Source organism: Mercenaria mercenaria, chromosome 13 (assembly GCF_021730395.1).
Source record: "Mercenaria mercenaria strain notata chromosome 13, MADL_Memer_1, whole genome shotgun sequence".
Taxonomy (NCBI): Eukaryota; Metazoa; Mollusca; class Bivalvia; order Venerida; family Veneridae; genus Mercenaria; species Mercenaria mercenaria.
The window spans coordinates 15,124,857-15,152,116 of record NC_069373.1 but is presented as its reverse complement, the minus strand read 5'-3'; the positions used below and the strand labels follow the sequence as shown (position 1 = coordinate 15,152,116).

Below are 27,260 nucleotides of genomic sequence, written 5' to 3'. Positions count from 1 at the left end.
TAGGTCAGTTAACAAAATATTTTAAAAAGAAGTGGGTTTTAGCAGGCTTTTGAAATCAGCTAGCGTGTCAGCTTCCCTGATCTTGACGGGAAGGAAGTTCCAAAGCTTTGGAGCAGTGCACAAAAAGCTGCGATTGCCATACATCATGATTTTAGTTTTTGGCATAACCAGTGACAGTGTGTCTTGTGATCTTAAGTTTCCGACCGGTTTATACACTTCAATCATATCCCTAATATAGGCAGGGGACTGTAAAGCCTTAAAGGTCTGGGTCAGAACCTTTTAGTGCACCCTGTATTTTACTGGCAACCAATGGAGCTCCTTCAGAACCGGTGTTATATGATTGCGACGGGGCGTCTTAGTGGTGACGCGAGCTGCCGTGTTCTGGACATGTTGCAACTTGTTAAGTGTTTTGTTTGGAATACCACTTTACAAGGCATTACAGTAGTCTAACTGTGAAGTAACAAGGCTGTTGATACGGGTCTTTGTGGCATCACTGGTAAGATACCGTCTGATGTGACCTATTCTGCGAAGTTGTGCATATCCAGACCGGCACACAGAGTTGACTTGTTGTTTCATATCCATACTGTTGTCAGGTACTGCACCAAGATTCCTAACACATTTTGTGGATTTTATCACAGAGTCACCGACCTTCACAGAAACTTGAGTTACGCTTTGAAGTGAATAGCATTACCTCCGTTTTATCAGCATTGAGCTTCAGCATATTGCAATGCATCCACGAGACAATTTCAGCCAGACACTGCAGACAGCTCTTAATGCGGCGCAAAGCCTCACTTCTAGCCACAGCCTCTATCGGCTTAAAGGATAGGCATAATTGAGAGTCATCGGCGTAGAAATGGTGAAGAAGTCCGTGGCGTCTGCATATGGCACGGGTTTAGTGTACATGATATAGTTCTTTGGACCAAGCACTGATCCCTGGGGCACACTGTATTTCATCAACATAGGCGTCGACAACTCACCGTCAACGCACACAGTTTGATAGCGGTCACTAAGATATGATTGCATCCATGCAAGTGCTTTGTCTGTGACTCCAAAATGATGTTCGAGTCGGTGTAACAGTGTTTGGTGGTCAATCGTGTCGTAAGCTGCAGACAGATCAAGTAGCACGAGGACTGTTACAGAATTTTGGTCGAGAGATGTGAGGATGTCATTCTGTACCTTTATCAAAGCCGACTCAGTTGAATGAAACTTTCTGTAAGCAGACTGCAGTCCCTCATGTAGCTTATTTTAACTCAAGTGCCGCTCAAGACGTGCATCTACTACCTTTTCTAAGATTTTTGAAATGAAAGGGAGGTTAGACACAGGCCTGTAGTTTTTGAGAATGTTTGGTTCACGGGGGAGGAAGTGTCACACGAAGGATGGAGTTCTTCTGATAACCTGTCATGTTTTCTTCTGATAACTGTTACGGAGTTCCTGGAAAACGTTACGGAGTTCGTCTGATTTCTGAATGACGTGCCAAGGAATCGTAGAAAAAAATGGTAATTATTTATCTTTAAATAGAGAGAATGGGGTGTAAAACTAAAGTTTGATGATCAAGGTTGCCTGATGTCTTGTGCTATGCGTCAGAAAAGACTGTTTAGTCTAATAATCCCCCACTACTTTGAAAAGAAGACATTTTGAGTAAAATATCGAAATCGTTTGCTCATTCATACATATTATTCTTCTTATTCACGTTCTTTATCCGCAGCACATGCAACAGAATAATTTTAGTGCAAAGTTGCAAACATATACCACTTTCTAACAATATTATGCCCGATTTTTCAAATGTTACGGAATTCCGGTGATAACTCTGAAGATGTCACAGAGTTCTTATGATAACTTTTATTACTGCCAGGGTGTTTCTTGAGCTATGTTAAGATACTTTTTAGCTAATTTTATTATTTAAAAAGGGTGTTAACGATGTTCTAACGTAATATATTTATCCAAGGCACAGTATTGTCGTTATATAATGTACGGTATGAGTCTTTTGTAAAGTTTAAAACTATATGCAGTATAATGACATATATAGTAAAATACGAATAGATAATAAATGCAGTAAATTGTATTTTTTCGTTCTATCAATGGATGTGCTAATGTTCGTGAAAAACGATTTATTGGTTTCCGTTTTGATTGATCACTGAATTGAAATCAACTCCGTTATCTTTAATTTAGGGTACATCTATTTGCTGCATTTGCAGAGGCTGTCTGTTTCTGAAGTGCTTGATCGGATTAATGATAAAAAATAATGCTAAATAGTATGATTTACCATGATAATTATAACTTTACCATCATAATTTTTTAAATCCTTCATATAGTTGACACTGAAAAAGTACAGTCACAATGTGACACTACACAACACAGAGAGCGAGCTACCGCTTCATGTGTAATCAGTTGACATGAGTCATATGATGCTATAGCATATTTACCACAGATTTGAGGCAGATAACCGACATGTTCGTAATGTGACTGGCATTAATACTGCAGTATTGTCATTACATCTTACAGAATGCATATAATTTTCGATGCGCTGAATACTGCGTACCAAATAGGGGGTTGTCATCCTCATACGTGCATATACTAATTGTCATATAGAATATCATAATAAGTGAATAATGTGAATTTTAAAGTGCTATCTAAATGCTATAAGATGAATAGAATGGCATTTTAGAGTTTAGCTGGAAATATTATAAAGTAAGAGGATTCTGCACTTTCTTACAATAGAATCCACAATGTAATTTCCAAGCCAATTAATTAAGAAATAATAAATATGTCCCTATATTTTATCAGTTAATAAAATATGGGCAGGAGTTCGGATGCGTAATAATTAAATCACGAGTGCGTAGCACGAGTGATTTAATATTCGCATCCGAACGACTGCCCATATTTTATTAACTGATAAAATTATTGGAACATATTTATTATTTCGATTCTAACCACGCAAATTCTGCGCATTTTACAGCACTACATTTTAGCTCAATATGTCATTCGGCTGGCCATATGCTATTACAAAAACCTCCCACGAATGGAAAGCGTTGCATAAAACGGAATTTTCCGATATTCATTAAATTTTAATTAAAGTATTAAATTGTGAAAATGCTATTTTCAATAATATCTAAGGTCAGATATAGAAATCAGATGTAAATACTTTATTCAAACCTTATATATATGCAGTTTCTTAAAATAGTACACGTCACTACATGATGGCACTGAAACATACACGCCAGAACATTGCGGCACATAAACACGTAAACACTTGAGTCTGGAAGATTGAAACATGAATTATAATTTTATTTTAGTAATGTCAAAGTAGAATCTAGTTGACATTCGTGGTGCTTACAGCGCAGAAATTGTAAACTACGTACACGACCAGATAGATGCACTGATTTTCTTACGGTAAAAATATAAACAAATAAATTCATCAGTTAGAAATTGTTTGTTTCAGAAAATTTGATGTACATTTTATTACTACTGCTTAGCACTGAAAAAGTCGAGTATTTAGTCGGCATATAACGGAAGCAGAATAGAATCTCACAGTCATGTTACAATCGTAGGGTGGAATGGAACAGCTATATTTTATCGTAGATTCATGTATAGGCGATTTCGCTAAATGTTTATATAGCAACTGCTGCGGATCGTGTAAAAATGAAAATAAGAGTATATTTCTGTAACTGTTTAACACTGTACATCATTTATGTGCAATTTGTATTTAAAAAATTAACCATAGTTAGCCAGATCATCATTATTAACGTACACAGTCCCTTTAAAAGTAACATCTAGTCAGAATAACAAATATAACATTAAAAACTTATCATTGGAACTCAAAAACACACATACCGTACATTATATAACCACAATACTGTGCCTTGGATAAATATATTACGTTAGAACATCGTTAACACCCTTTTTAAATAATAAAATTAGCTAAAAAGTATCTTAACATAGCTCAAGAAACACCCTGGCAGTAATAAAAGTTATCATAAGAACTCTGCGACATCTTCAGAGTTATCACCGAATTCCGTAACATTTGAAAAAATCGGCATAAAATTGTTAGAAAGTGGTATATGTTTGCAACTTTGCACTAAAATTATTCTATTGCATGTGCTGGGGATGAAGAACGCGAATAAGAAGAATAATATGTATGAATGAGCAAACGATTTCGATATTTTACTCAAAATGTCTTCTTTTCAAAGTAGTGGGGCTGATTATTAGACTAAACAGTTTTTTCTGACGCATAGCACAAGACATCAGGCAACCTTGATCATCAAACTTTAGTTTTACACCCCATTCTCTCTATTTAAAGATAAATAATTACCATTTTTCCTACGATTCCTTGGCACGTCATTCAGAAATCAGACGAACTCCGTAACAGTTATCAGAAGAAAACATGACAGGTTATCAGAAGAACTCCATCCTTCGTGTGACACTTCCTCCCCCGTGTGGTTCAAGACCTGGTTTCTTAAGCAGGGGTCTTATCCTAGTACTTTTAAACTCTTTTGGTATATAACTTAATTCCATTGATGTATTTATGATGTTTGTTATCAACGGCAAGAACTCATCGAGACATTTCTTCAAAAGCCATGTTGGTAAAGGGTTAAGTTCACATGATTTGTTTGGAGATATTTGTATAATTTGCTTTACCTCTTCTATCGTTTTAGGAGCCAAATCAATAAGACAGTTTGCTACTTCCTGGTGTTCTGAACAATGCAAGTCAACTGAATCACAATCAGTTTGGCTGTGCGAAATAATGTCATTCCTAATGTTTTCAATTTTCTCGATAAAAAAGTCACTAAACTTCTGCGCAAGTTCCCTTGATGATGAGTTAGAGGGACGGGAAGCATCATGGCAGTCTCCTAGTAGAGTTTTGGTTATCTTGACCAAACTTTTGTGGTTAGTGCCACACGACTTCACCTTCTCAGAGAAGTAGTAGGTTCGGGCCTGAATTAGGAGTTTATTCATGGTAGCACATTGGTCCCTATAAAGTTGATGGTCTGTTGTTAGTTTAGATTTACGCCATTTCCGCTCAAGCTTGCGTTTCAAGTGTTTAGCCTCATGAAGTTCGTCTGTGAACCACGGACAGCTAGGTCGAAGAAGCTTCTAGAGTCTCAGTGTATTTTTTTCCTTAGCCATATCAATCAAGCACTATGCTTTATTTTAATAGCTTTTAAAACAACACAGCTAATCCAGGTTCCGTCATTTGTTTAATTCGGACTTGCTCAGCTGGAGTTATTGTCAATAACCAACATAAATAAAGTTTTGACATTTTCCCAGTCACCAGATGCTTTTTCGCTGAGCAAAACTGGACGCCAGTCTTTAGATAACAAGATGGCTTGAAAATCCTCCCTACTATAGTTTTTCATAGAACGTGATGTAGCATTATTACGAGTTCCTATGACTTGTTTAAAAAGTTCTTGTACATCCTATGATCACTAAAACTAGTTTCAATAACACCAGGTTGGATATCAGACTAAAATCAAGTCAATTGCTGCTAGCGCAGAGCTACAAAATTCGCGTTAAGTCATATGTCAATTTAGTAAAATTAAACAAAACAATAAGATTACTGTAAGATGATGAAAGAGGACATGATTTTGAAGTGGAAACATCAGAAATGAATGTGTTATTTAACAATGATATGCATTGTCAAGACGCGAACGTTCCGCTCATAGATTAGCTATTTAGAAATAAAGTTAGGAATCTTAAACTTTTTTACAAAACATGATAGGCATGTCGTTGAATTTGGGTACCATTTTATTTGCATGTCCGTATTATTCTGACCTGAGATCTTTGCATTTCCATGGTATGCTAGATACTATTAAACATTGCCAAAATTGAATAAGTTTATAAATAAGATAAAGTCTTATGATTGATTTAACCTGATGTATATCTTGCAACAGCTAAGAGAGGCCATTTAAACTAAGATCTGTCACAGTTATAATATTTGAACTGGCTGCGGACATGTATATGTTTAAGCCATTAAACTTTTTGGCTTTGACTTTTCACGAAATATCACAAAAATAAACTCAGTTTATGCAATTTACAAAGTACTATAACACGTTATGAGGATTGAAAATAAAAACAAAAACAAAATCTTGCCCTTTAAAAGAGTATTTAATACAATGGTGATATTTAACAAATCAAAATCTGCACGCCCGTATCAACTCATTGTCTAAAATAACTAATTGTTAATAGTAGTGTTCCTGAACGCAATGGGCACAGTAAACAAAGATAGAGGCAGCACAAAAAAATGAACAGCGATATTTTAATTCTTATTTTAATTCTGTGAAAGCTATAAAAATGGAAATGGGGTTAAAGTGTGTTTGTGTGTAGGGAAAGGGGAAAAGGTGAAGGGTGAAAGGTGAAAAGTAAAATATAAAGAGAGGGTAAAGGCCATAAAAATTGGGGAGCATAAAAGTGGGAGATGAAGGGACGTAACACTACCTCAACATTCCGTGTCAATATACACGACCTATAAAACTAAACGGATAATAAGCAAACTGAACAAAGGGGCACCGCCTTGGAACATTGAAACCTATATTGAAGAAACTCGGGGTTTAAACGCCTTTGAGGCATGTCAACCTCTAACTTACTCTATTATCATCTAGTTAAATGAATTAAATCCTCGCCGAGATAAGCTGTAACATTAGTGACAAACTAGTAAAAGTATTAAACAGGGTTGATCTAAAGTCATATTACCAGCCTCTGAGATTTTAAGCGTATGATTAGGCAAGTTGAAACACCAAAAGAAACCTCCCACTCCTTCCGTCTATGTGTAATTTAGCAGAAAAGCTTCCCAGTATCTCTCACCACATTTACATTGCATTTTATAGATAAGATACTGGGATATTTCAACAATCTGAACCATAAGGAAAGTTTTAAGGCAGTTTGTATTCTATCCATGTTATCCTGATTGCGCAACCAAGATAGGTAAAGAGAGGTTACGATGACTAATTCGTTGGTATATATGAATTTTGAATGGTAAATATATATAATTACGACCTTTTTCATTTCTCAGGAAATGTAGTTTGTTTTAGGGTAGCGCCATTTTTCAATAGTATTTCAGAAACTTTTTGTACAGGTGTCAAACTTTATAGTATTACTATATTTATTTTCTTGATTTGATATGGAAATATAATAGCATATTTAGAATTGGTCAGAATAGTTCCATTTAGCTTTATTTATACATTTAAACATTTCAGGGTTATATTTTGTTTCATAGACAGAAATTTAAATACGATATTGCACGCCAAAAATTTTGGATGCTTTTTTTAGTTACATTAAAGACGATATCGGGCCCTTAATTAATGTAAAGAATTGTTTTGGGTGAAAACTGGCTGTAAATGTTGAGGGTTTCAATGCTTTTTAAATATCGTAACTGTTCCAAGAAAGTAGATCTTCAAAACCTTTTACACCCCGTATATTTTTAAATAAAGCCTGCTATGTAGAAGTATTCCGTTTTAGTCCGTGCTATGGTGAATAAGAGTTGTTGCACACTTCATTTCCACTCCTAAACAGACACAATTAAACTAAGCCTGCTGTTAGTTTTGCTTTGTTGCGTTCTATGCATCCAAAGGATCATTTTAAAATACCTAATATATTCTTTTAATCTCACCTTCCATATCTAAGCATTCATTTCCTGTTCATTTACCTAAACTTGGCTTAAATATATCAAAATAAACTTATTTTGATACATTATTTACTTGTACAACCTAAAGAGATCCAAATTATTTAAAACCAGCTTTCAATTTCAAATCTGAGCCATTTTAATAACATGACCCCGATAAACAGTATGTCTAAATGCCGACACCTGAATCAGTGTACTCAATTCCATATGATTAAGTGATATTAAAATGGAGAAGTATGTCCAAAACATTAAAGTTATCATAAAAGCAATACGTTTTCATCATGAAAATGAATACACTAACTGGTATTTGTAATATTTATATCATGTAAGCACTGGCAGTGAAAACCACCATGCAGTCTAACCGCCATTTGCAAGCAGCAGTATAAGAGGTGGCTGATGGTGACATCCTTTATGATTACATTGTCCCAGTTGAGTGAATACAAATGAGATGCAACTATTTAACTTTAATCTTTCCATTTCTGGCCGAAAAACAAGACTTATTTACATCCACATATAAAACAAATGGAGATAAAACAGTACTTTTTACAAGGAAAATATACATTTGTATAAGAAGATGAAACTTTGGGAATACCCTGTATGCTAATTCTGTGTAATACATATTATTTTATTATATATTTATAATTCCGGCTGATGTTGAAACTACATCCTACAAATCATTGGTTAAAAAGTGTGGAAAGTGGAGGAGATTTTGTAACAGTGGTAAAAAGTAATAAGAAATTCATGAAAATTTACACATGGGTATTTTAAATCATCATTATTTTTTATCTAAAGTCACATTTTGCAAAGTTTGACAGCTCTGGTGTAGTTAATAAGTTTACACAACCAGTGCAAAAACGTATTATGTCATACGACTCCCTGTTTAAACAAGGCGCATGCATAAACAAAATACACCGATTCTGGGTGAGGATTCTGGTGCCCTGATTCAGGTAACTGGACGGTAACTATCAGTTATATTTCGGAGGGAAACAAAAGAAAAAGGTTACTGCAACAGTAACAGTCAAAATAAAATTATTGGCATTTAGTTATGACCAAATATACAAACTTTTAATACAGGCAAAAAAAAAAAATAGACAGGAAAAAAAACTTAACTGAATGCAAATAAAGCAAGTGCCACAGTAAAGTTGGCCTCATTAACAACATTCGCTTGTTGGCTTCTTATTCGTCTTCCGTTACTTAGGCATATTTCACTTTGAAACAAACAAAAGGCTTGAAGTTTGCCTCTTAATTAAAAGCAAAACGCTGCCATCACAAGTTAATTATAGAATGTCACAGTAATAAGGACAAAGTACTTGTGTAAGCAAAATAATTACTTTGATGCCAATTTTTATTTCTCCTAGTTATCATTTACTATAATAAACACACATACTGTGGACGTAGATTTCATATAACTTAAAATAGTAAGTACATTTTTTATAATTTGATGAACTATTTCTGTAATATTCAGCTTTTAACCACGGTCAGGCTTTAATTAATGCTGTTTTATTTTTACAATTGACTCAAGCGCTACACTTGTGATACTGGGCCCTTTAAGTGGACAGATGTGTTTTATTTAATTTTCTAGTTCAATCGCAGATCGGCGCTGATTGTAGCTATTTTGTTTGTACCAGATATTAAAATAATTGCCCGAAAAAAAGAGATCAATATTTTCATATCTTATACCTCCTTTTTAGAATATTGTATGCTTTAAATTCTTGTACATTTTTCCTTGCTCATTTTATAAAACTCTAGAAACATTTGTTTTCAAATAGTCTCAGATTTATATAGTTATATTTTGATCCTTTGGGACCATGGAACACATCCTTTTTTTTTGAAACAGACTTCCGTCGAAGCTAGATCTAGCCGGCGCATTTCATTCCAATCGACGAACAGAGTCAGTCTAACCAAGTCTGCTAGTATTTGCGTTCTCTGCTTCCAAAGGATCCTCTTATTATTATATAATGTCAGCTTTGTGAGAAGATAAAAACCAGTTTTATTTTATCGTATGGCTTTCATTTGCAAACCAATACACATTTTTATCTATTCAAATCCGTAAACAGCTGTACAGAAAAATGTCAGTTTTCTTTTCTACTGTTCCCTTTCCATCAAAATTTGCATGTGTTGCATGAAAGCATACACAAGCCATCCAGGTCGGTGGTTCTACCCAGGTGCCCGCTCGTGATCAAATAATGTACGGAGGGGCGCTTGGGGTCTTCCTCCACCCTCAAAGCTGGAAAGTCGCCATATGACCTATAATTGTGTCGGTGCGACGTTAAACCCAAAAGAAAAGCTTACACAAAGCAATATAGTTGTGTACTGAGCTAGAACTTAATACTCAATGCTTAAGTCTTCAGTTCTCTAACTGCACGATGCAGGGCTGAGTAACCAGAAGCCTTTTTTAAAAGTTGTACCTACGAATGTGTTTGCGACTTTCGTTCTTTCTGCGAATTCGTTATCTTAATAACTTTGTAACGTCATTATGCTTGAGAATAATTGTTATATATGAACAAATAACACTATCTACTAAAGAAAAAGCCCGCCCGCTTAGCTCAATAACGAAAGCGCAGATCTACGGATCGCGAGGTCATTTGTTCAATCCCTGGACGGGACGTATGTTCTCCGTGACGATTTGATAAAAAGACATTGTGTCTGAAATCATTCGTGCTCCACCTGCGATTTATGTGGGAAAGCTGGCAGTTATTTGCGAAGAACAGGTCATACAGAATCTAGGAACACTGGTTAGGTTAACTTTTGAAAAACGGCGTTAAACCCAAAACAAACAAAACTTAGGGGAGACCAGGGCTAGTTGCTACACTTTTTAGATTTTTTGGTGTACGATCTAAACTAATACACCAGTTTCGGATTCGATACTATTTTCAGAAAGCTCATTCTACCGACCATCAAATAAATGCTGTGGTTCCCCAAAGGGAAGTATTCAACAGCTTGAAAGGTTCGGTTGAATCAGCCAGGTCGAATGTAACAACTTATCCCGCCATCGGGGCAAGTTGTTACATAGATTGGAGCAAGTTGTTACAAACTGTACTTCGTCAAAAAAATAACAAAATTGCTAATTTATTTTGCTTTTAACTTTATAAACTTCAAAAACTTTCAACGCAGCAACAAAGAACATCATTCTGCATACTTCAGTAAGCCTAAATACTAGTTTCAAACACAGCATTTTTTTAAATATTAATAGTATCCTTAAAATGTTCTGTCTATTTAAACTTACATTCAAGTTTCAAAAACACTCACTTATTCAAAAGTCTATAGTATCCTTGAAATTTTCTAATTGTAAAATCATAACAATGTAGCTTCTAATAAGAACACATAACATGACAACATAATCGCATAAATGGTTTGCAAGTCCGACTCGACTTGCTGTGTAGAAATTTCACTGCTGACTTGGCTTTCAACTGCTTTCCTACCCCCATAAGCTAAGTCTGCCGTTCACGGTCGCATCTGGACAAGGCTGAGGGCGATCTGTTACATAGGAAGCGCCAAACTATGTCTCCTCAAAAGTGTCTTCATTTAAAGGGTGAATTCCTGTAACCTGAATAAAAAAAGGTTAAATGTTTATGAAATCATCCTTATTTTTTCATAGACTTATCTGCATTGTTATGCCAACGCTGAAAGTAATTGAAACAAATAGCTTATAAATCTAGATCTAAATAATTTTGTTTAGAAACTGAATATTTCTGATCTTGCAAATTCACATACATTAGTTTTTCATTGTTAGTAAAATAAACAAAAATTTTGATTAATAATTGTAAAGAGGCCTATCTAGTATACAATAAAAGAGATCGTGTGGTGTTGAGGACCCGTTTGTGTTTCGTATATAATCTCTCACAATCTGAAAAACAAGATAGATCTAGATGATTATATAAGATGATGTTATGGTATAGATCTATCTAGATTTATAAACATGTATTCTATAACCATGGATATAGATCTATAAATATGTTGAGGTCATTTTTCGGCGACGCCGTCTAAATTCGTTTTCGTTACCTATGCCACGTGACTTCAGTTAGCAAATCAAACTACTTGATAACGCATTATAGATAATTTATCAAAATGGAAGATTTATGTAACACTCTGCCTGATTGGACGAGAGTGTCAATTTCTTTCACTCTGTTGATTGTGCTACGCTGAGTGAAATGTAGACAAAGCGTTTATCCTAAACGACGCTGTTCACAGTTTTAAAGCTAACTTTGGCTCGGTATATTTAGCAAGAATATTGATATATCTCAAAATGATAAGTAAGTTTAATAAATATGATAAAAACCTGTTCAAATACCAACATATATCAAATTAAAGAAAGAGCTGAATACAGTCTGCGTATCACATGAATAAGGGTGTGATAAGAGTCATTTATGTAGAGAAGTGCTTTTTAAAAGATTTTCCTTGTTACAATTACATATTAAAATGAGTACTTGTTTGCTTTGATATATTTGTTATAAATTATTTAACTGATTTATTATGTATGAATATCTTTCTTTAGTATGGTATACAAATATTGAACTCAGTTGAAATCTGTTTTATTATATATATGCTATATAATGACTGAATCTCATTACACTGAAATAAAGGAACGCTGCATACAGTTTATCTATGTGATATGACTACGGTCAAACTTTGCTTATGAAACAGAAGTATTGAAATAATTACAATTGTATGATTTGCTTGACCTTCACTTTTTTATAGGTGTGACGTCATTGCCCAAAGATTCATGAAAAGCGAATATGCATTTGTTAAAGCGGGATCAGTTGGCCTATTTTAGAAATAGATAAAAATAATAAATAAAAAAATCCTTTAATTGATTTTTTCTCATGTATTCTAATCAAACTTGATTTGTAGCATATTTATTAGGCCCGCAGCCAACTTTGTTCAGCTGGGACAATTAACCCCTTTTAGCGGCTGCTAGAGCTAAAACTAGAAATGCCGTTATACAGCGTCTCATGAACAGCTTGGTGGATCTCTGTCATACTTGGCCTGGAGCATCATTATAAGGTCCTTTTCCAAATTTATTTATATAGGAACTTGGGCCCTATTAGGGACCACTATAGCTAAAAGTAGATATGCCTTTCTTCGCATTAACCACTAAAATGTAATGGATTTTTATCAAACTCGATGTGTAACAATATCGTAAGGTCTCTTGCAGTTTTGTTACAAACGGGGATAGGGACCAATTTAGCTAAAAATATAAACACGTTTAATGACCTATTCTCATGAACCGCTTCATGAATCTTCATCAAACTACTGCTGTAATTATTCGCCTAAGGATAAACGAAACAAAATTGCAACCCAACGAAACCTTTGCGAAAAATTAAAAGAGAACCATTTAAATTGTTAAAGTGCGGTGTTTAGTTTTGCAAAATGTTAGATGAAAGATGAATGTCAGATGAAAAATTCATAAACTTGTTTCCTTATTACAATTCGTCGACCATCATTTTTAAAGATATTTCTTGTTTTCATACTTGAAACTAATATAGAGTATTTCAGCTTTCCTACCCATTAAACCTACGAGATCTAGCCTATTCTGAAATTCACTAGATGTAAAATGACGCTTAAACCAAATAGTGGATGTCTACATGCAAAATTATAACCAGCTTTGCACAAAAGTAACTCATAAATTGAAACAAAATATTGTTGGTACACTGTAAAAACGTGCCCCGTGGTGTGTGTACCAACTTGCCCCATCCCTACCCCGTGTGTCATAAACCAAGCTAGACAATTCAGATGTTATATTTTACTGTTTTGAACTGAAGAAATTGTACTCATTATATGGTGCAAAGGTTTCATTCTGATTCGGAGCAATATATCTCAATTATTGAATAAATGAGAATTTTTTTTTTTCGGAAAAATTAGGAAAATTACTTTTGAGGCTAAAACTTGACTTTATTGTAAAATTTTCAAAAATACCTTTCTCTTGGTCGTCAGGCTTCCGGAAAAAATGGCGGTATTGAAATCCTGTAGATTCTAGAAATCGATGACTTTATAAACTACGTCATCTTTTCAAAACAAGCGCTGTAACAACCTGCCCCGTGTATCAACTAGCCCCGGTCTCCCCTAAAGAAAAAATTGCACAGAAAGTATCTCTTCCAAAGTGTATTCTCAAAGTGTCTATAGCCACAGTATATGATTATGCAGAATTAGTCAACACTGTTACGAATTATATCCTAATTTCATGTCTTTATGTTGAAGATCTTAGAGGCATACTGTCCGTATGCACGTTCGTCCGTCAGACTTTCTTGTGTACTAGACTCTCCAGCTGAATTGAAAGTTCATGTATACATCATTAGCAAAAAGGGGACATGCATATACTTTTGGGACTTAAATGTTAAACAATTTATGTGCCTTTTAACCCCTTTCTTAGCTTATCAGAACATGATGCACTCAAATTTTACATTTTCGTTTCATTTTAAGTGAAACCTGGTTAGCATCAAGTAGTCTTGTGCAATTTATCAAGAGTTTCATGTCTGACTAATGTTTTGTTATGTTCCATTTCGACTTAATATTATTATTGAAGCTTTTTCAGGTGTCATGTGTTATGCAGTGTTGGCGTCATTCTGTTTATATCTATTTTTTTTTTAATTCCGCATGTGTTAAGAAAGTGTAAGTTTTTTGCCCATTGCTTATTGACTTTAACATTTTGAAATATGTTTAGTAGAAATGGGGTTCCTGAGACGTACTGTCGTTCTGTTGTTTTTTGTGTTGTTGGTGAGTGTATCAGCTGCCAGAAAGGACAAGGGAAAGAGAAAAAGGCCAGGGAAGTCCGTTGATTCAGGTATATGTTCGCGTGTACTATAGCTTATTGGTTGATTGTGAAGTCAGCAGAAAATTAAATAGCGAAAATATTCAGCTGACTTCAAAATCAATAATTATAAATACTGGTTTCTGTTTGATTCACTATTTCTGTAACAAGGCTTTACTCTGATTTTTCGTTAAATATAAAAGGGTTATTATAATAGTAGCTCAATCTGGGAAGCTGGAAGGTATATAATAGAAGAGTCATTACAACAGTAGCTAGTACTGGGGTTTTTTATTCGGCTCTCGTGGATTTTGCAAGGTCGGATCACATTCGGCGCTTGCACGCCTCGTGAAATCCGATCTGGCAAAACTCCACTCGAGCCGAATACAAAAGCCAGATCTAGCTACTGTTGTAATGACTCTCCTCGTGAAATCCGATCTGGCAAAACTCCATTTGAGCCGAATACAAAAGCCAGATCTAGCTACTGTTGTAATGACTCGCCTCGTGAAATCCGATCTGGCAAAACTCCATTTGAGCCGAATACAAAAGCCAGATCTAGCTACTGTTGTAATGACTCGCCTCGTGAAATCCGATCTGGCAAAACTCCATTTGAGCCGAATACAAAAGCCAGATCTAGCTACTGTTGTAATGACTCGCCTCGTGAAATCCGATCTGGCAAAACTCCATTTGAGCCGAATACAAAAGCCAGATCTAGCTACTGTTGTAATGACTCTCCTCGTGAAATCCGATCTGGCAAAACTCCATTTGAGCCGAATACAAAAGCCAGATCTAGCTACTGTTGTAATGACTCTCCTCGTGAAATCCGATCTGGCAAAACTCCATTTGAGCCGAATACAAAAGCCAGATCTAGCTACTGTTGTAATGACTCTCCTCGTGAAATCCGATCTGGCAAAACTCCATTTGAGCCGAATACAAAAGCCAGATCTAGCTACTGTTGTAATGACTCTCCTCGTGAAGTCCGATCTGGCAAAACTCCATTTGAGCCGAATACAAAAGCCAGATCTAGCTACTGTTGTAATGACTCTCCTCGTGAAATCCGATCTGGCAAAACTCCATTGAGCCGAATACAAAGCCAGATCTAGCTACTGTTGTATGACCGCCTCGTGAAATCCGATCTGGCAAAACTCCATTTGAGCCGAATACAAAAGCCAGATCTAGCTACTGTTGTAATGACTCTCCTCGTGAAATCCGATCTGGCAAAACTCCATTTGAGCCGAATACAAAAGCCAGATCTAGCTACTGTTGTAATGACTCGCTCGTGAAATCCGATCTGGCAAACTCCATTTGAGCCGAATACAAAAGCCAGATCTAGCTACTGTTGTAATGACTCTCCTCGTGAAATCCGATCTGGCAAAACTCCATTTGAGCGAATACAAAGCAGATCTAGCTACTGTTGTAATGACTCTCCTCGTGAAATCCGATTGGCAAAACTCCATTTGAGCCGAATACAAAAGCCAGATTAGCTACTGTTGTAATGACTCTCCTCGTGAAATCCGATCTGGCAAACTCCATTTGAGCCGATACAAAAGCCAGATCTGCTACTGTTGTAATGACTCTCCTCGTGAAATCCGATTGGCAAAACTCCATTTGAGCCGAATACAAAGCCAGATCTAGCTACTGTTGTAATGACTCTCCTCGTGAAATCCGATCTGGCAAAACTCCATTTGAGCCGAATACAAAAGCCAGATCTAGCTACTGTTGTAATGACTCTCCTCGTGAAATCCGATCTGGCAAAACTCCATTTGAGCCGAATACAAAAGCCAGATCTAGCTACTGTTGTAATGACTCTTCTATTATATACCTCCACCTTTTTGTTTGTACGAATTCTTAAATGTTTCTCAATGTTAAAAAAGAAATTAATGATGTTTTATGTGCGCTATTTATCATGCTAATTAAATGAAAGTAGTCCGGCAACATAAAACACAAAAGGTACAATACGGAACTTTTGCCTGTCTGTTCATATTTATTTGTGAAATGCAAACGATAATAGGTAAGGGTAGATTTCTCAGAAGCAAGGAGCACTGAAAACAGCCTCAGAGCCACGCATTTGTAAATTAGGCCCACAACAAAAACGAAGCTGTAACTGAAAAATATTACAGACGGGTTAATTCAAGAATCTAACAAGTACAGATAAATTTATGCCAAATATAGATAGAGGGGGGAGGAGTAGTAAGGGGTAGAAATAGGGTCGGGGAGGAGGTTTAAGGGGAAAGTAGATCAAGGATGAATATACAAAGGGAATGTCACGTTCCTTAATCACAGTTACACTCACAATAGCGCAGACATTCATTTACCAAAGATAAACACAGAACCACGCCCAACTGACTAACATAGGAAAACAGACAAGTAAGATACAAGAATACTGCAGGGCACCGCTTTAGACACACAAGCACACAAACGCACACCTACAAGCAGGAAAAACAATCGTGCACCGCCCCAGGACCTCGGCAGCAAAAGCAAAGGGAGGCACGAAAACCAACTCATAGTAAAGGGGGAGGGGACGTCAAAACACGGGGTAGCGCAAATACAAGGGGAAATGAGGGGCGACAGGGGGGAGCAAGGAGAAGGAGGGGAAAAATGCTTACAACAAACAAGACAACATACGCAACAGAAAATACAAGACAGACAGAAAATCAGTTGAAAATAGGGGCACTTCCTTGGAACGGTCAGTAACCTATATAAAGGAAACTGGGGTGTGTGTGTGTGTGGGGGGGGGGGGGGGGTTAAATGCGTTAAGGGCATGCCAACCTCGCACTTATCTTATTTTTAACAAGTTAGACAACATAATGTAAATAAAATCCCCGCTTAAATTAGCGAAAAAATACCTGATTAATTAAGTAAAACATAAAATTAAGGTAATCTAAGGTATAATTACACCAATGTACTCAACAATTTGTCTGAAGTCGCAGCACCAAGAGTCTAACTTTTAAGGGCACGACTAAGAAAGCTGCAAGACAAACATCAACTCCCTCCGTCCGTTGTATGTAGGATTTAGGAGGAAAGCATCATGGAGTCTTACACTTTATTAGTCACCGCACCATCAAATAGGAAAGCGTAGCAATTAGCGTCAATCACTAAACATGCACTGTGCTTCACGATTTTCACATCGTCTCTTTTGATAAAATTTTTAACACATTTTACAAATATCTAATTAAAATAAGGACTATGTTTAATTTTTCCGAATTTTATATACTACATCTCCATAGTATTCCGGGTTTGTAAGTCCAATGTTTTAAAAGTGTTTTAGGTTAGTATTGTATTTTTCTAACAGTTCGGACGATCTATAGTAAAATTTACTGAAAACTTTCCGTAGCTTTTGAATACGGTAACCCTGTTATAATAATTTCTTGGTGATATGAAGAGTTCTATCATTAAAATCCTCTATCTTTGAGCAAGCTCTTGCAAAACGAATAAGTTGTGAAACATAGACACCGTATGATGTTGCTCGCGAGACACCTCAATCAATATTAGCTTCAAATTGTGATTTTGTCCGATTTTTGCAATGGAAAAAACAATTTGGGCCATGGTATTGACAGTATTTAGGATATGTTAAACATTCGAGAAGATCCTACTACAGTCAATGAAGACCTTTACAATATTGTATTTTTTATATCTGCCTCTTACAACAGAAGGCCGCATTTCACTTAAAACCACCTTTATGGACAGAAACTAGACAATTATGTACTTTTATAACTATAATCAGAACTGAAAACAATACTCGTCGGGAAAACTAAAGTTTACACTCGGCTGATGCTACTGATTGTTTCAGATGAAGAAGTTCAGAAATTAATCGCGAGAGTGGAAGAGCTGGAGGAAAAAGTTGAATCAGCCCATGGTTCCGACGGCTCGTGTCCTGGCCAAAACGTCCATTTCTTTTTCCACGGCGACGACAAGCATGAGCACGAACACAGTCACGCTGAGGACGATACGCACGTGCATATTGACTTACACTTAAATGACCACCATGATCCACATGATCACAGTGGAGGGGAAGATCACGTACACCGTAAGTATGTCAACGTTCGCGCGTGTAAAGCTCCGCTGGACGCTTGAAATATACATTAGCAAATGTTGACTGCTCTATCTCTTAAATAACGCCAGATTCGGTTTATAACCCGTAGTAACGGTTTTCTATGTATTTGATGTTTTTCAATGAAATACTGGAATATATCAGTGGAGTAAACAATGAAAATATTATTTATTTTTGATTGGTACGGAACTACACTCGAATTATAAATAATCGGATAGATATAGATGTATATAAATACCTACACAAATACTAGTATATCGTGAATTATTGCATATGATATATACATTTCTATCAACAAATATCCTCTATGTACTGCCTCTTATTTAATGATTATAACCATAGTTAGTAGTACCAATACTTGTGCATGTTCGGAAAAAGAAATGCAACAAAATGTGTTTATACTTTTTACAATAATTTCAGATGAACATGTAGCATTTTGCAATATGCACGATTCAAATGCTGATGGCACAATACTTATTGTTCAAGGGGTAGGTGATTTTTCTTGCTACTCAATTGCACGCGCAATAAAAATGCTATTTTTAGACTGTTCCAGTATAATGTAGGAAAACGAAATTATTTACTCCACAGTGAAAGTGCAATTAAAACTGTTGTAGCTATACCGATAAAGACAACAAAAATCACGTGAATTGTTTGTTATCAGATCTAAACAAACAACATTAACAAATAGAAAAGCGAAAATCAGTCAACCTTATTTTGTCGCACATTTAGTTTAAAATAATAGATGTTACTGAATCGGACGCTTTCTTGAAAACGGTCAGTTAAGCGTTGCACACTAATGTAAATCGTTTTCTAGAATTTTTAGCCTGGGCTAAATACAATGTGTCTAAAAAGGGTAAAAATTACGTCTCCTCATTCGGCACCAGAACTAGTTTCTTGAGATGTAATTACATAAGATTTAAGGGTTTTCATAATCCAGCAAAATGTACATATTGCTTCTCTGGACTATGGGTATGGCGCATTGTCTACTCATTTTAGTTTTGATATCTGTTTAACATTGGTGTCAATTTCTATACTAGGATAATGAACGTGCTGCTAACTTCCACTTTCAATTCGACCATCTTGGAGATGCAAACAGTGAACACATGTTTCACGTGCATCAGTATGGGGACATCTCTGACAATTGTAAAATGGTTGGCAAACACTATGATCCATACCACGAGAACGTGTGAGTAATATTTCTTTCCTTTCCGTTATCACTTCACTACAATTTAATTTGTTAAAGATTCGCTTGCACGTTATATTCCGTATTGTAGTCTTGTCTAGTTTTGGTCTCTAACCAGTTTATGTGCATGTTACATTAATTTCTATATAAAAATTCCTTCAGTTCGTATAAGATCATAAAGTACACTACACATATTCATGTGATACTTGGCTAGAAAAGTTGCATTCTTTAATATATTGTTGTGTAAAGGTTATGCATAAGAAAGAAAGAAAAACAAATTATACTTCAGTGAAAACAGCCTTTTATCTCCTATCACACAAGTCAAACGAGAAACAGTTCTAATGAAATGTTTTAAAATAATTTATATTTAAAATAAAAAGGTGTCAGTAGTCAGTCAAAGGCAAAATTGTGCTGATGCAGCCCAATGTGCACATTGGCCTTGCTATGTATGAGTTAAAAAGCTACAAATTTATATTGTTTCGTCATGTTATATATCAAAGGAAATGGTTAGTTTTCTCTACAAAATGATGTTATCATGATGTTTGGTTCAGCTGTAGGAAAATAGAATAACTTTAAGATTGCTCATTCAATACTTATATGAGCCGTGTCATGGGAAAACCAACATAGTGGGTTTGCGACCAGCATGGATCCAGACCAGCCTGCGCATCCGCGCAGTCTGGTCAGGATCCATGCTGTTCGCTAACAGTTTCTCTAATTCCAAAAGGCTTTGAAAGCGAACAGCATGGATCCTGACCAGACTGCACGGATGCGCAGGCTGGTCTGGATCCATGCTGGTCGCAAAGCCACTATGTTGGTTTTCCAATGGCACGGCTCATATGGCAATATCATATTTTGTTAAAGATGAATTCAACCGTTATTCATCAATAGCAAAATCTCTGACGATAATCATTCATGACATTAATTTCAGACAGTTAGTAATCCCATGGTAGTACATAGAATTCTATTTCATTCTTTTACATTTTGCACAAAACATAGAGGTATGTTTCCTGTGGTCACAGACATTTTGCTTGTTTTCGCAGAAGGTTTGCATTTTTTCAGACCTACAACTAGAGTTCTTGGTAGCAAAAAAGGATGTAACTTTCTGAAAGACAGCACTACTTTATTCGAATTTTTAGTTCATTATAAAATTATAAAAGTATGCAGACATTTTTGTTTAAGTGTACAGATCTCTTTTAGATTTTGTTTATTGATATTAAAGACCATCATAGACTATACGTATAGCCATGGGTCAAGAAGTGAAACACTATGGGTTAAGCCGCATAGGAAATTTGAAACATTTTCCCATCAGAAGCTGCTGAAACCCCCACCTACTGAACAATATCAGTCCTAGATTTACAAAGTCTGTTAAAATTAAATAATCTGTAATAATGTTGATATCTTTTTTCATACTGACAATGATTTTTTCTCAAGAAACCATTTTCTCACTAGCTCATCTCAACAGTTAGAGTCAGAGATAAGAGATATTGTTTTTTTTTTCAAGAAAGTGCTATTAGAGAGGATTGTATGGTAGGGGTATTTGTTTTGAAGGACTCTAAAGACTGATGCCAGTCACAGGTGGCAGTAACGTTCCTAGGATACAGTATGGGTCCATGGGCCATATGCACTTAAATTTATTACAATTATAATGTTTTCTTAGGAAAAAAATGACAAAAAGCCATTTTGAAAAAAATTTTGCTCCTGTGACAATGAGCCATCTACAAGGTAAGTATGAACAGTTTCACACGTGCATTGCTACCAGGTCCGTATTTTTTTTTCAAAACAATATTTCCTTATCAATGATTGGCCGCCTTTTCGGCAAGAGATTAATCTTTCAGAAAAACCTTACTTCAAAACCCAGTTCCAAACCGTTTACGCATCACGAGCGAGCAACGGCGTACAAAACGATAGTGATTTCTCCACCCGAAAAAATCCCACACATTTTTCGCACCGAAGTCTCCCCCTAAAACACATCAAGTACTCCGTCCCAGTTAAAAATAACGTTACAACCGGTCAGAATTGGCCAAATGCAAACTAGCAAGACCGAACATCAGGTTTAACTCTTCGTAATTACTTACAAATTTGCAATTTAACTTTTTCGCTTTCGAAAATTACTTTCGCCTGCCATGATTACCGTTGACAAAACGGTGGTTGTAAAGAACGTTTTCATTGGCGGAGACAGTTTACGTATTTCAAACGTAGCGATAAAATCCAAAGAGTACCCGAATATAAACAAGCAGCGATGGCTCACGAAGATTATTTACCAAATTCAAATAAATAACAACTGGTAAGTAATAAAGTAGAATTGAACCTTACTTTTAGTCTTGTTAGTTTACATTTAGCATATTCTGACTGCTTGTAGCGCAACTTTTAACTGACAAGGTGTACTTGATTTGTTTTAGGGGGGAGACTTCGGTGCGAAAAATGTGTGGGATTTTTTCGGGTGGAGAAATCACTATCGTTTTGTACGCCGTTGCTCGCTCGTGATGCGTAAACGGGTTGGAACTGGGTTTTGAAGTAAGGTTTTTCTGAAAGATTAATCTCTTGCCGAAAAGGCGGCCAATCATTGATAAGGAAATATTGTTTTGAAAAAAAAATACGGACCTGGTAGCAATACACGTGTGAAACTGTTCATACTTACCTTGTAGATGGCTCATTGTCACAGGAGCAAAATTTTTTTCGAAATGGCTTTTTGTCATTTTTTTCCTAAGAAAACATTATAATTGTAATAAATGTAAGTGCATATGGCCCATGGACCTATACTGTATCCTAGGTACGTTACTGCCACCTGTGATGCCAGTCTATATCATAGTGGCCGTAATAACAAAAATTTACAGTGTTCTCAAACAAAGCTGAATCACCAATTTAGGTTCACGACTGTTGAATAAATATACATTCTAATATGCTTTTCTCTGTTAAGGTATTGGACCCCTAATAGTAATGTTTGAAAATTTGCTTGGTATTTTCTTCAAGTTGACCATGTTTCGCACTGTGTTACAAATTTTAAACAACTTTTACCGTGCCGTTTCTTGTAAATTTTGTATAATGTATGGCATTTCCTCAAGCTCAAGTGAAGACAAATTTCAATGTGATGGCCACAATCTAAAACGTTAGGAGAGAATTCATTACAACATTAATTTTGATAAAAAAAAACATCAAACTATTGTTAAACAATTATAAAACACAACACAAAACAAAACTGTATATATCTTTTTTTTTCTAGGGTGCCTCAAGTCAACAGATTTAATGAGACAGAATTCTAACTCCCAACATTGAAAAATTAAGGTTGAATCCTGTGGGTCTGTTTTGAATTTTGCTCACTTCATTCGAAAATAACCTTGCCTTGAGGTAGAAGTAAAACCTACCTGCATTTCTTCCACAATATGTAATCTAAAGTTTGAAGGCAAAAGAGAGAACTTTTACCGCATGTATATCAGTACTTTTAAAGATGTGTAACTCTATCCCTCCTGATTCAGAGGTAAATTCATTTTGAACAGCAAGAAATCGCTTATGAAATGAAAATTTTCCACTTTTGTACAATACATCCATAATAAGTCTTGAAAGAAGTAAAATCTTACTAGAAAAAAGGAAAATATGGAAAAAATGTTGGTCCCAGTGGGGCTTGAACCCACGCCCCCTGAAAATTGCAGTCAAAGTAGGTTTATGGTAGGAATTTAATACTCTTTAAAAAGGAGGTACTCTATTACGGGTCCAATACCTTAAAACACGACGTCACATTAACGTGCGATGACGTCAAAGTTTTTGTTGCGACCAAGAAAGAGCGCTTCTATATTATATCAACTGTTTTACATTAAATGCATAATTATTTAGAATCGAAATAATTCATAGCAAAAACATTTTTTAACACTATTTATACACTTGGACGGTAATACGTCAAAATAATTTCACTCTGGCTGCGCCCTCGTGAAATTATTACGCCCGACGTATTACCTCCCATCGTGCATGAATAACTGTTGAAACACTATTTTCCTATAAATTATTTCTTAATTGTATCTGTATCATTATCTTCTGGCAGCATTTCTGTTTTGCGACTTTTTAATTGTTGTCTTTCGCCTATAACAGTGACGTCGGAGACATGGGTACAATTCAAACAGACGGGAATGGCGAAATTGCTGGAACCTGGAAGAACGACACTCATCTTACACTGTTTAGCGAGTTTAGCATTGTAGGCAGGAGTATAATGGTAGGTAATGTTTTATAGGAGTGTTCTCTGCTGTCTGCAGACGACATTTATAAACAGTTAACACGCAGTTTGGCCTTCCTGGATTTGTATGTCTCAACGATATATGTATAAAGTAATGTAAAGTAAAGATATATGTATAAATGTGTATGTATCAGTTACGCACCTAGAAATATAGCACAAATTTGACGTGCATTAGACTGCAGGCTGGTGCATGATGGTTAGGGAAAATGTCCACTTACCACACTCACAGAATACATAGCACACATTTCGATTTCGTCGTCTTGGCAAGACTTTTATGGTAGATAAGCAGTATACAGCGCCGTGAAGACACACATAGGAACAGAGTTCATGTACATATTGCTTTTTGGGCTCGGGCTACTTAGTATTTATATGCAGACTGCACTGGCATTTTGTTCTGTACGGATTAATTTCCATATTTAAAAACGGTAAATCGCAAACATGACAATACATTCAAAAGAGTTATAATGATCATCCGCAATATGACGTTTAACTATCATTCCGTTTCGCTTGTCTCCAAAAATGGTTCATTTTGTACTGTTTAATGAAATACGATGAATTGTTCAACTTTCTTTGACAAAAAGATGTAAGGTTTTGTAATATTGTTTACGTTTATATAGCTTTACAATTATTCAAGAAAGCGTCTGTTTTCTAAGTAAGATATTTTTAACATTTTGTAATAATTCAACTTTAAGAAATTCTCTGCCCAAAATGATTTAAATGTGCTGTTAAACAAGAGGGTCGTAACTTTTTTAAGGACTTTCGTATCTCATAACTATAATAATGTTGAACAATTATATTTATTTATTTATTTTGTTGGGTTTAACGTCGCACCGACACAATTTTAGGTCATATGGCGACTTTCCAGCTTTAATGGTGGAGGAAGACCCCAGGTGCCCCTCCGTGCACTATTTCATCACGAGCGGGCACCTGGGTAGAACCACCGACCTTCCGTAAGCCAGCTGGATGGCTTCCTCACGTGAAGAATTGAACAATTATAAGACTGGACTTCAACCCTACCATATACGTTTGAGTGAGACATTATTGTATAGTACTTATTTATATTTCTAGGTACATGATTCAGATGGCAAATCTATGTCGTGCTGTGCGATTGGCTGGAGTCCTGAAACGTATGATCACGGCATGGATCACAGCCACGACCACGATCATTCCGCACACAACCACGATCACTCCACGCACAACCACGATCACACCGGTCACAGTCACCATCATTAGCTTTAAAGTTCTCAGACAGTTACATTGCTTTAGGGTATAGCGGATAGCTAACTAATTTTTCCTGCATTCCAATTCAAAAAAATGAAAATAGTAGGTTTTTTTTCAGTATATCAGACAGAAAACATCTATTCTTCTTAAAACATTCAGCTTTTAATAGAAATTCACATGTTTTTTCTCTCATAGTCATTGTTTACATATGCGCTGATTTAGGGTGTACAGGATAGCTTTGGTCAATTTTTCAATTATTAGTTTAAAATCCACTTCTTAACAAACTTTCCAAGATTTCTTTACTATAAATCAGAATAATAATGTATTCTCTTTTCAAAAACATTCAGCTTTTTAAATTTCTATCAAATACTTTTCATTCACTGACGTTTTTTTACATATACACTGATTTAGTCTATAGGGGATAGCTACATTTTACATTTGGTGACATATGAAAAATAACACAACAAGCAAATATTTAAAATGTATGTCATTTGTCTGTTTGCATGCCAGTAAAAGAATGATATGAAAATTTATACAATAACTGAAGTCTAAAGATAAAATTTGTCAATCTATCCTCTATACCATAAAATCCGCTATACCCTAAAGCACTGTACATGCTTTTGGAATATAGGGACAGTGTTATTTATTGAGTGTTGAGAGTACAATTTTAGACCATTGCAATATGTTAACCCTTATCATGTTGGACACGATTAATTCTGCCTTAGCGACCAGTGTAGATCACGATCAGCCTGCACATCCATGCAGTCTGATCAAAGATCTGCACTGTTCGCCATTCAGTCAGTATCTTTTTGGTGGGCACCCTTTTAACAGTTAATGGTGCTGTCAAAATTGAAAGATGGACATTACAGAAATTTAGCATGGTAAGGGTTAAAGTTTGGTTTATGTGTCTAATATTTAATGTACACTGAACAACATTGCTAAATACACCAATTTTCAATGACTGTTTAAAACAAAACATTTTGAGAGATCTGTATCTTCAAAATGTATTGATTGGTAATGCATTAAATGGCAGAAAAAAAGATTAATTAAATTGCCATTTTTTATATTTAATTATTCGTATTAAATTCTGTCTTAAATAAAATAACTCAACCGGTTTCATCTGCTAAGGAGATCTTCGGGAGTAACGTAATTTGTTAACACACAATATAATTTATATATACCAACAAAATATCATTTTATGAAATGAAATTAAGCAAATTGTTGTTTAAAACACAGCAGTTTACAAAATGTAAATGAAAAAAAAACGCATGCGCAAAGATATTTAAATCGAAAATTACATTTTATGTGTCTAGTCTATTTTCAGTTTAATAACAATAAAACATGGTTTGTTTCGGATACATGTCCCAAAGTTTTAAGGAAATTGTTACAAATGAGTTATTTCCGCCATATTTTTGATTTCCAGCTAACAAAAAAAAGACACGGCTTATCATTGCTTCATTGTAAAGTTTTACCACTTAATCAAATTTTATGTCGATTTCAGTAATGGTATTGCTATTATAAAAAATTACAAATTTAGCATCGCAAGTATCTGTGTTAGTAGAGTACTTAATAAAGCAATTTTATTCAGTGTATATAGAAGAATCTGTAGTACTAAATAAATTTCATTTCACAGATTCTGTGCCTTTGTTTTTGTGTTTGAAAACCAGGTTAGTTCATTTATATCTCCATTGACGAGGATAGTCCGCCCGAAATTATTGTGTGACTTTAAATACCTTGACACACATTTTTAACTCACCTGTCACAAAGTGACAAGGTGAGCTTTTGTGATCGCGCGGTGTCCGTCGTCCGTCCTTCGTGCGTCCGTGCGTGCGTCCGTCCGTAAACTTTTCCTTGTGACATCTCTAGAGGTCACAGTTTTCATGGGATCTTTATGAAAATGGGTCAGAATGTTTATCTTGGTAAATTCTAGGTCATGTTCGAAACTGGGTCTTGTGCGGCCAAAAAGTAGGTCGGTAGGTCTAAAAATAGAAAAACCTTGTGACCTCTCTAGAGGCCATATTTTTCAAGAGTTTTTCATGAAAATTGGTCAGAATGTTCACCTTCATAAAATCTAGGCCAAGTTTGAAACTGGGTCACGTGGGATCAAAAACTAGGTCAGTAGGTCTAAAAATAGAAAAACATTGTGACCTCTCTAGAGGCCATATTTTTCAATAGATCTTCATGAAAATTAGTCCGAATGTTAACCTTAATGATATCTAGGTC

The 27,260-nt window shown here is 35.6% G+C and overlaps 1 protein-coding gene across 2 annotated transcripts; it reads left to right on the top strand.

Annotated features, from left to right (window-relative positions):
- The first annotated feature begins 8,879 nt into the window (after positions 1-8,879).
- Positions 8,880-26,672, top strand: LOC123529697 (LIM domain-containing protein A-like). 2 transcript variants are annotated; one of them, XM_045310148.2, is made up of 7 exons: positions 8,880-9,033; positions 14,280-14,396; positions 18,151-18,387; positions 18,832-18,899; positions 19,449-19,597; positions 23,675-23,795; positions 24,885-26,672. In XM_045310148.2, the coding sequence occupies exons 2-7, from the start codon at positions 14,282-14,284 to the stop codon at positions 25,047-25,049; spliced, it is 855 nt and encodes a 284-aa protein (XP_045166083.2). In that variant the 5' UTR covers positions 8,880-9,033; positions 14,280-14,281; the 3' UTR covers positions 25,050-26,672. The 2 variants fall into 2 exon arrangements, with proteins under 2 accessions (XP_045166083.2, XP_045166084.2); XM_045310149.2 differs by having other exon boundaries at positions 8,886-9,033; positions 14,277-14,396.
- Positions 26,673-27,260: the final 588 nt, after the last annotated feature.

Coding starts and splice junctions, on each gene's coding strand:
- LOC123529697 (XM_045310148.2), top strand. CDS start 14,282: ATGGGGTTCCTGAGACGTACTGTCGTTCTGTTGTTTTTTGTGTTGTTG. Junction 14,397..18,150: donor AGGGAAGTCCGTTGATTCAG/GTATATGTTCGC, acceptor TGATTGTTTCAG/ATGAAGAAGTTCAGAAATTA. Junction 23,796..24,884: donor TTGTAGGCAGGAGTATAATG/GTAGGTAATGTT, acceptor TTATATTTCTAG/GTACATGATTCAGATGGCAA.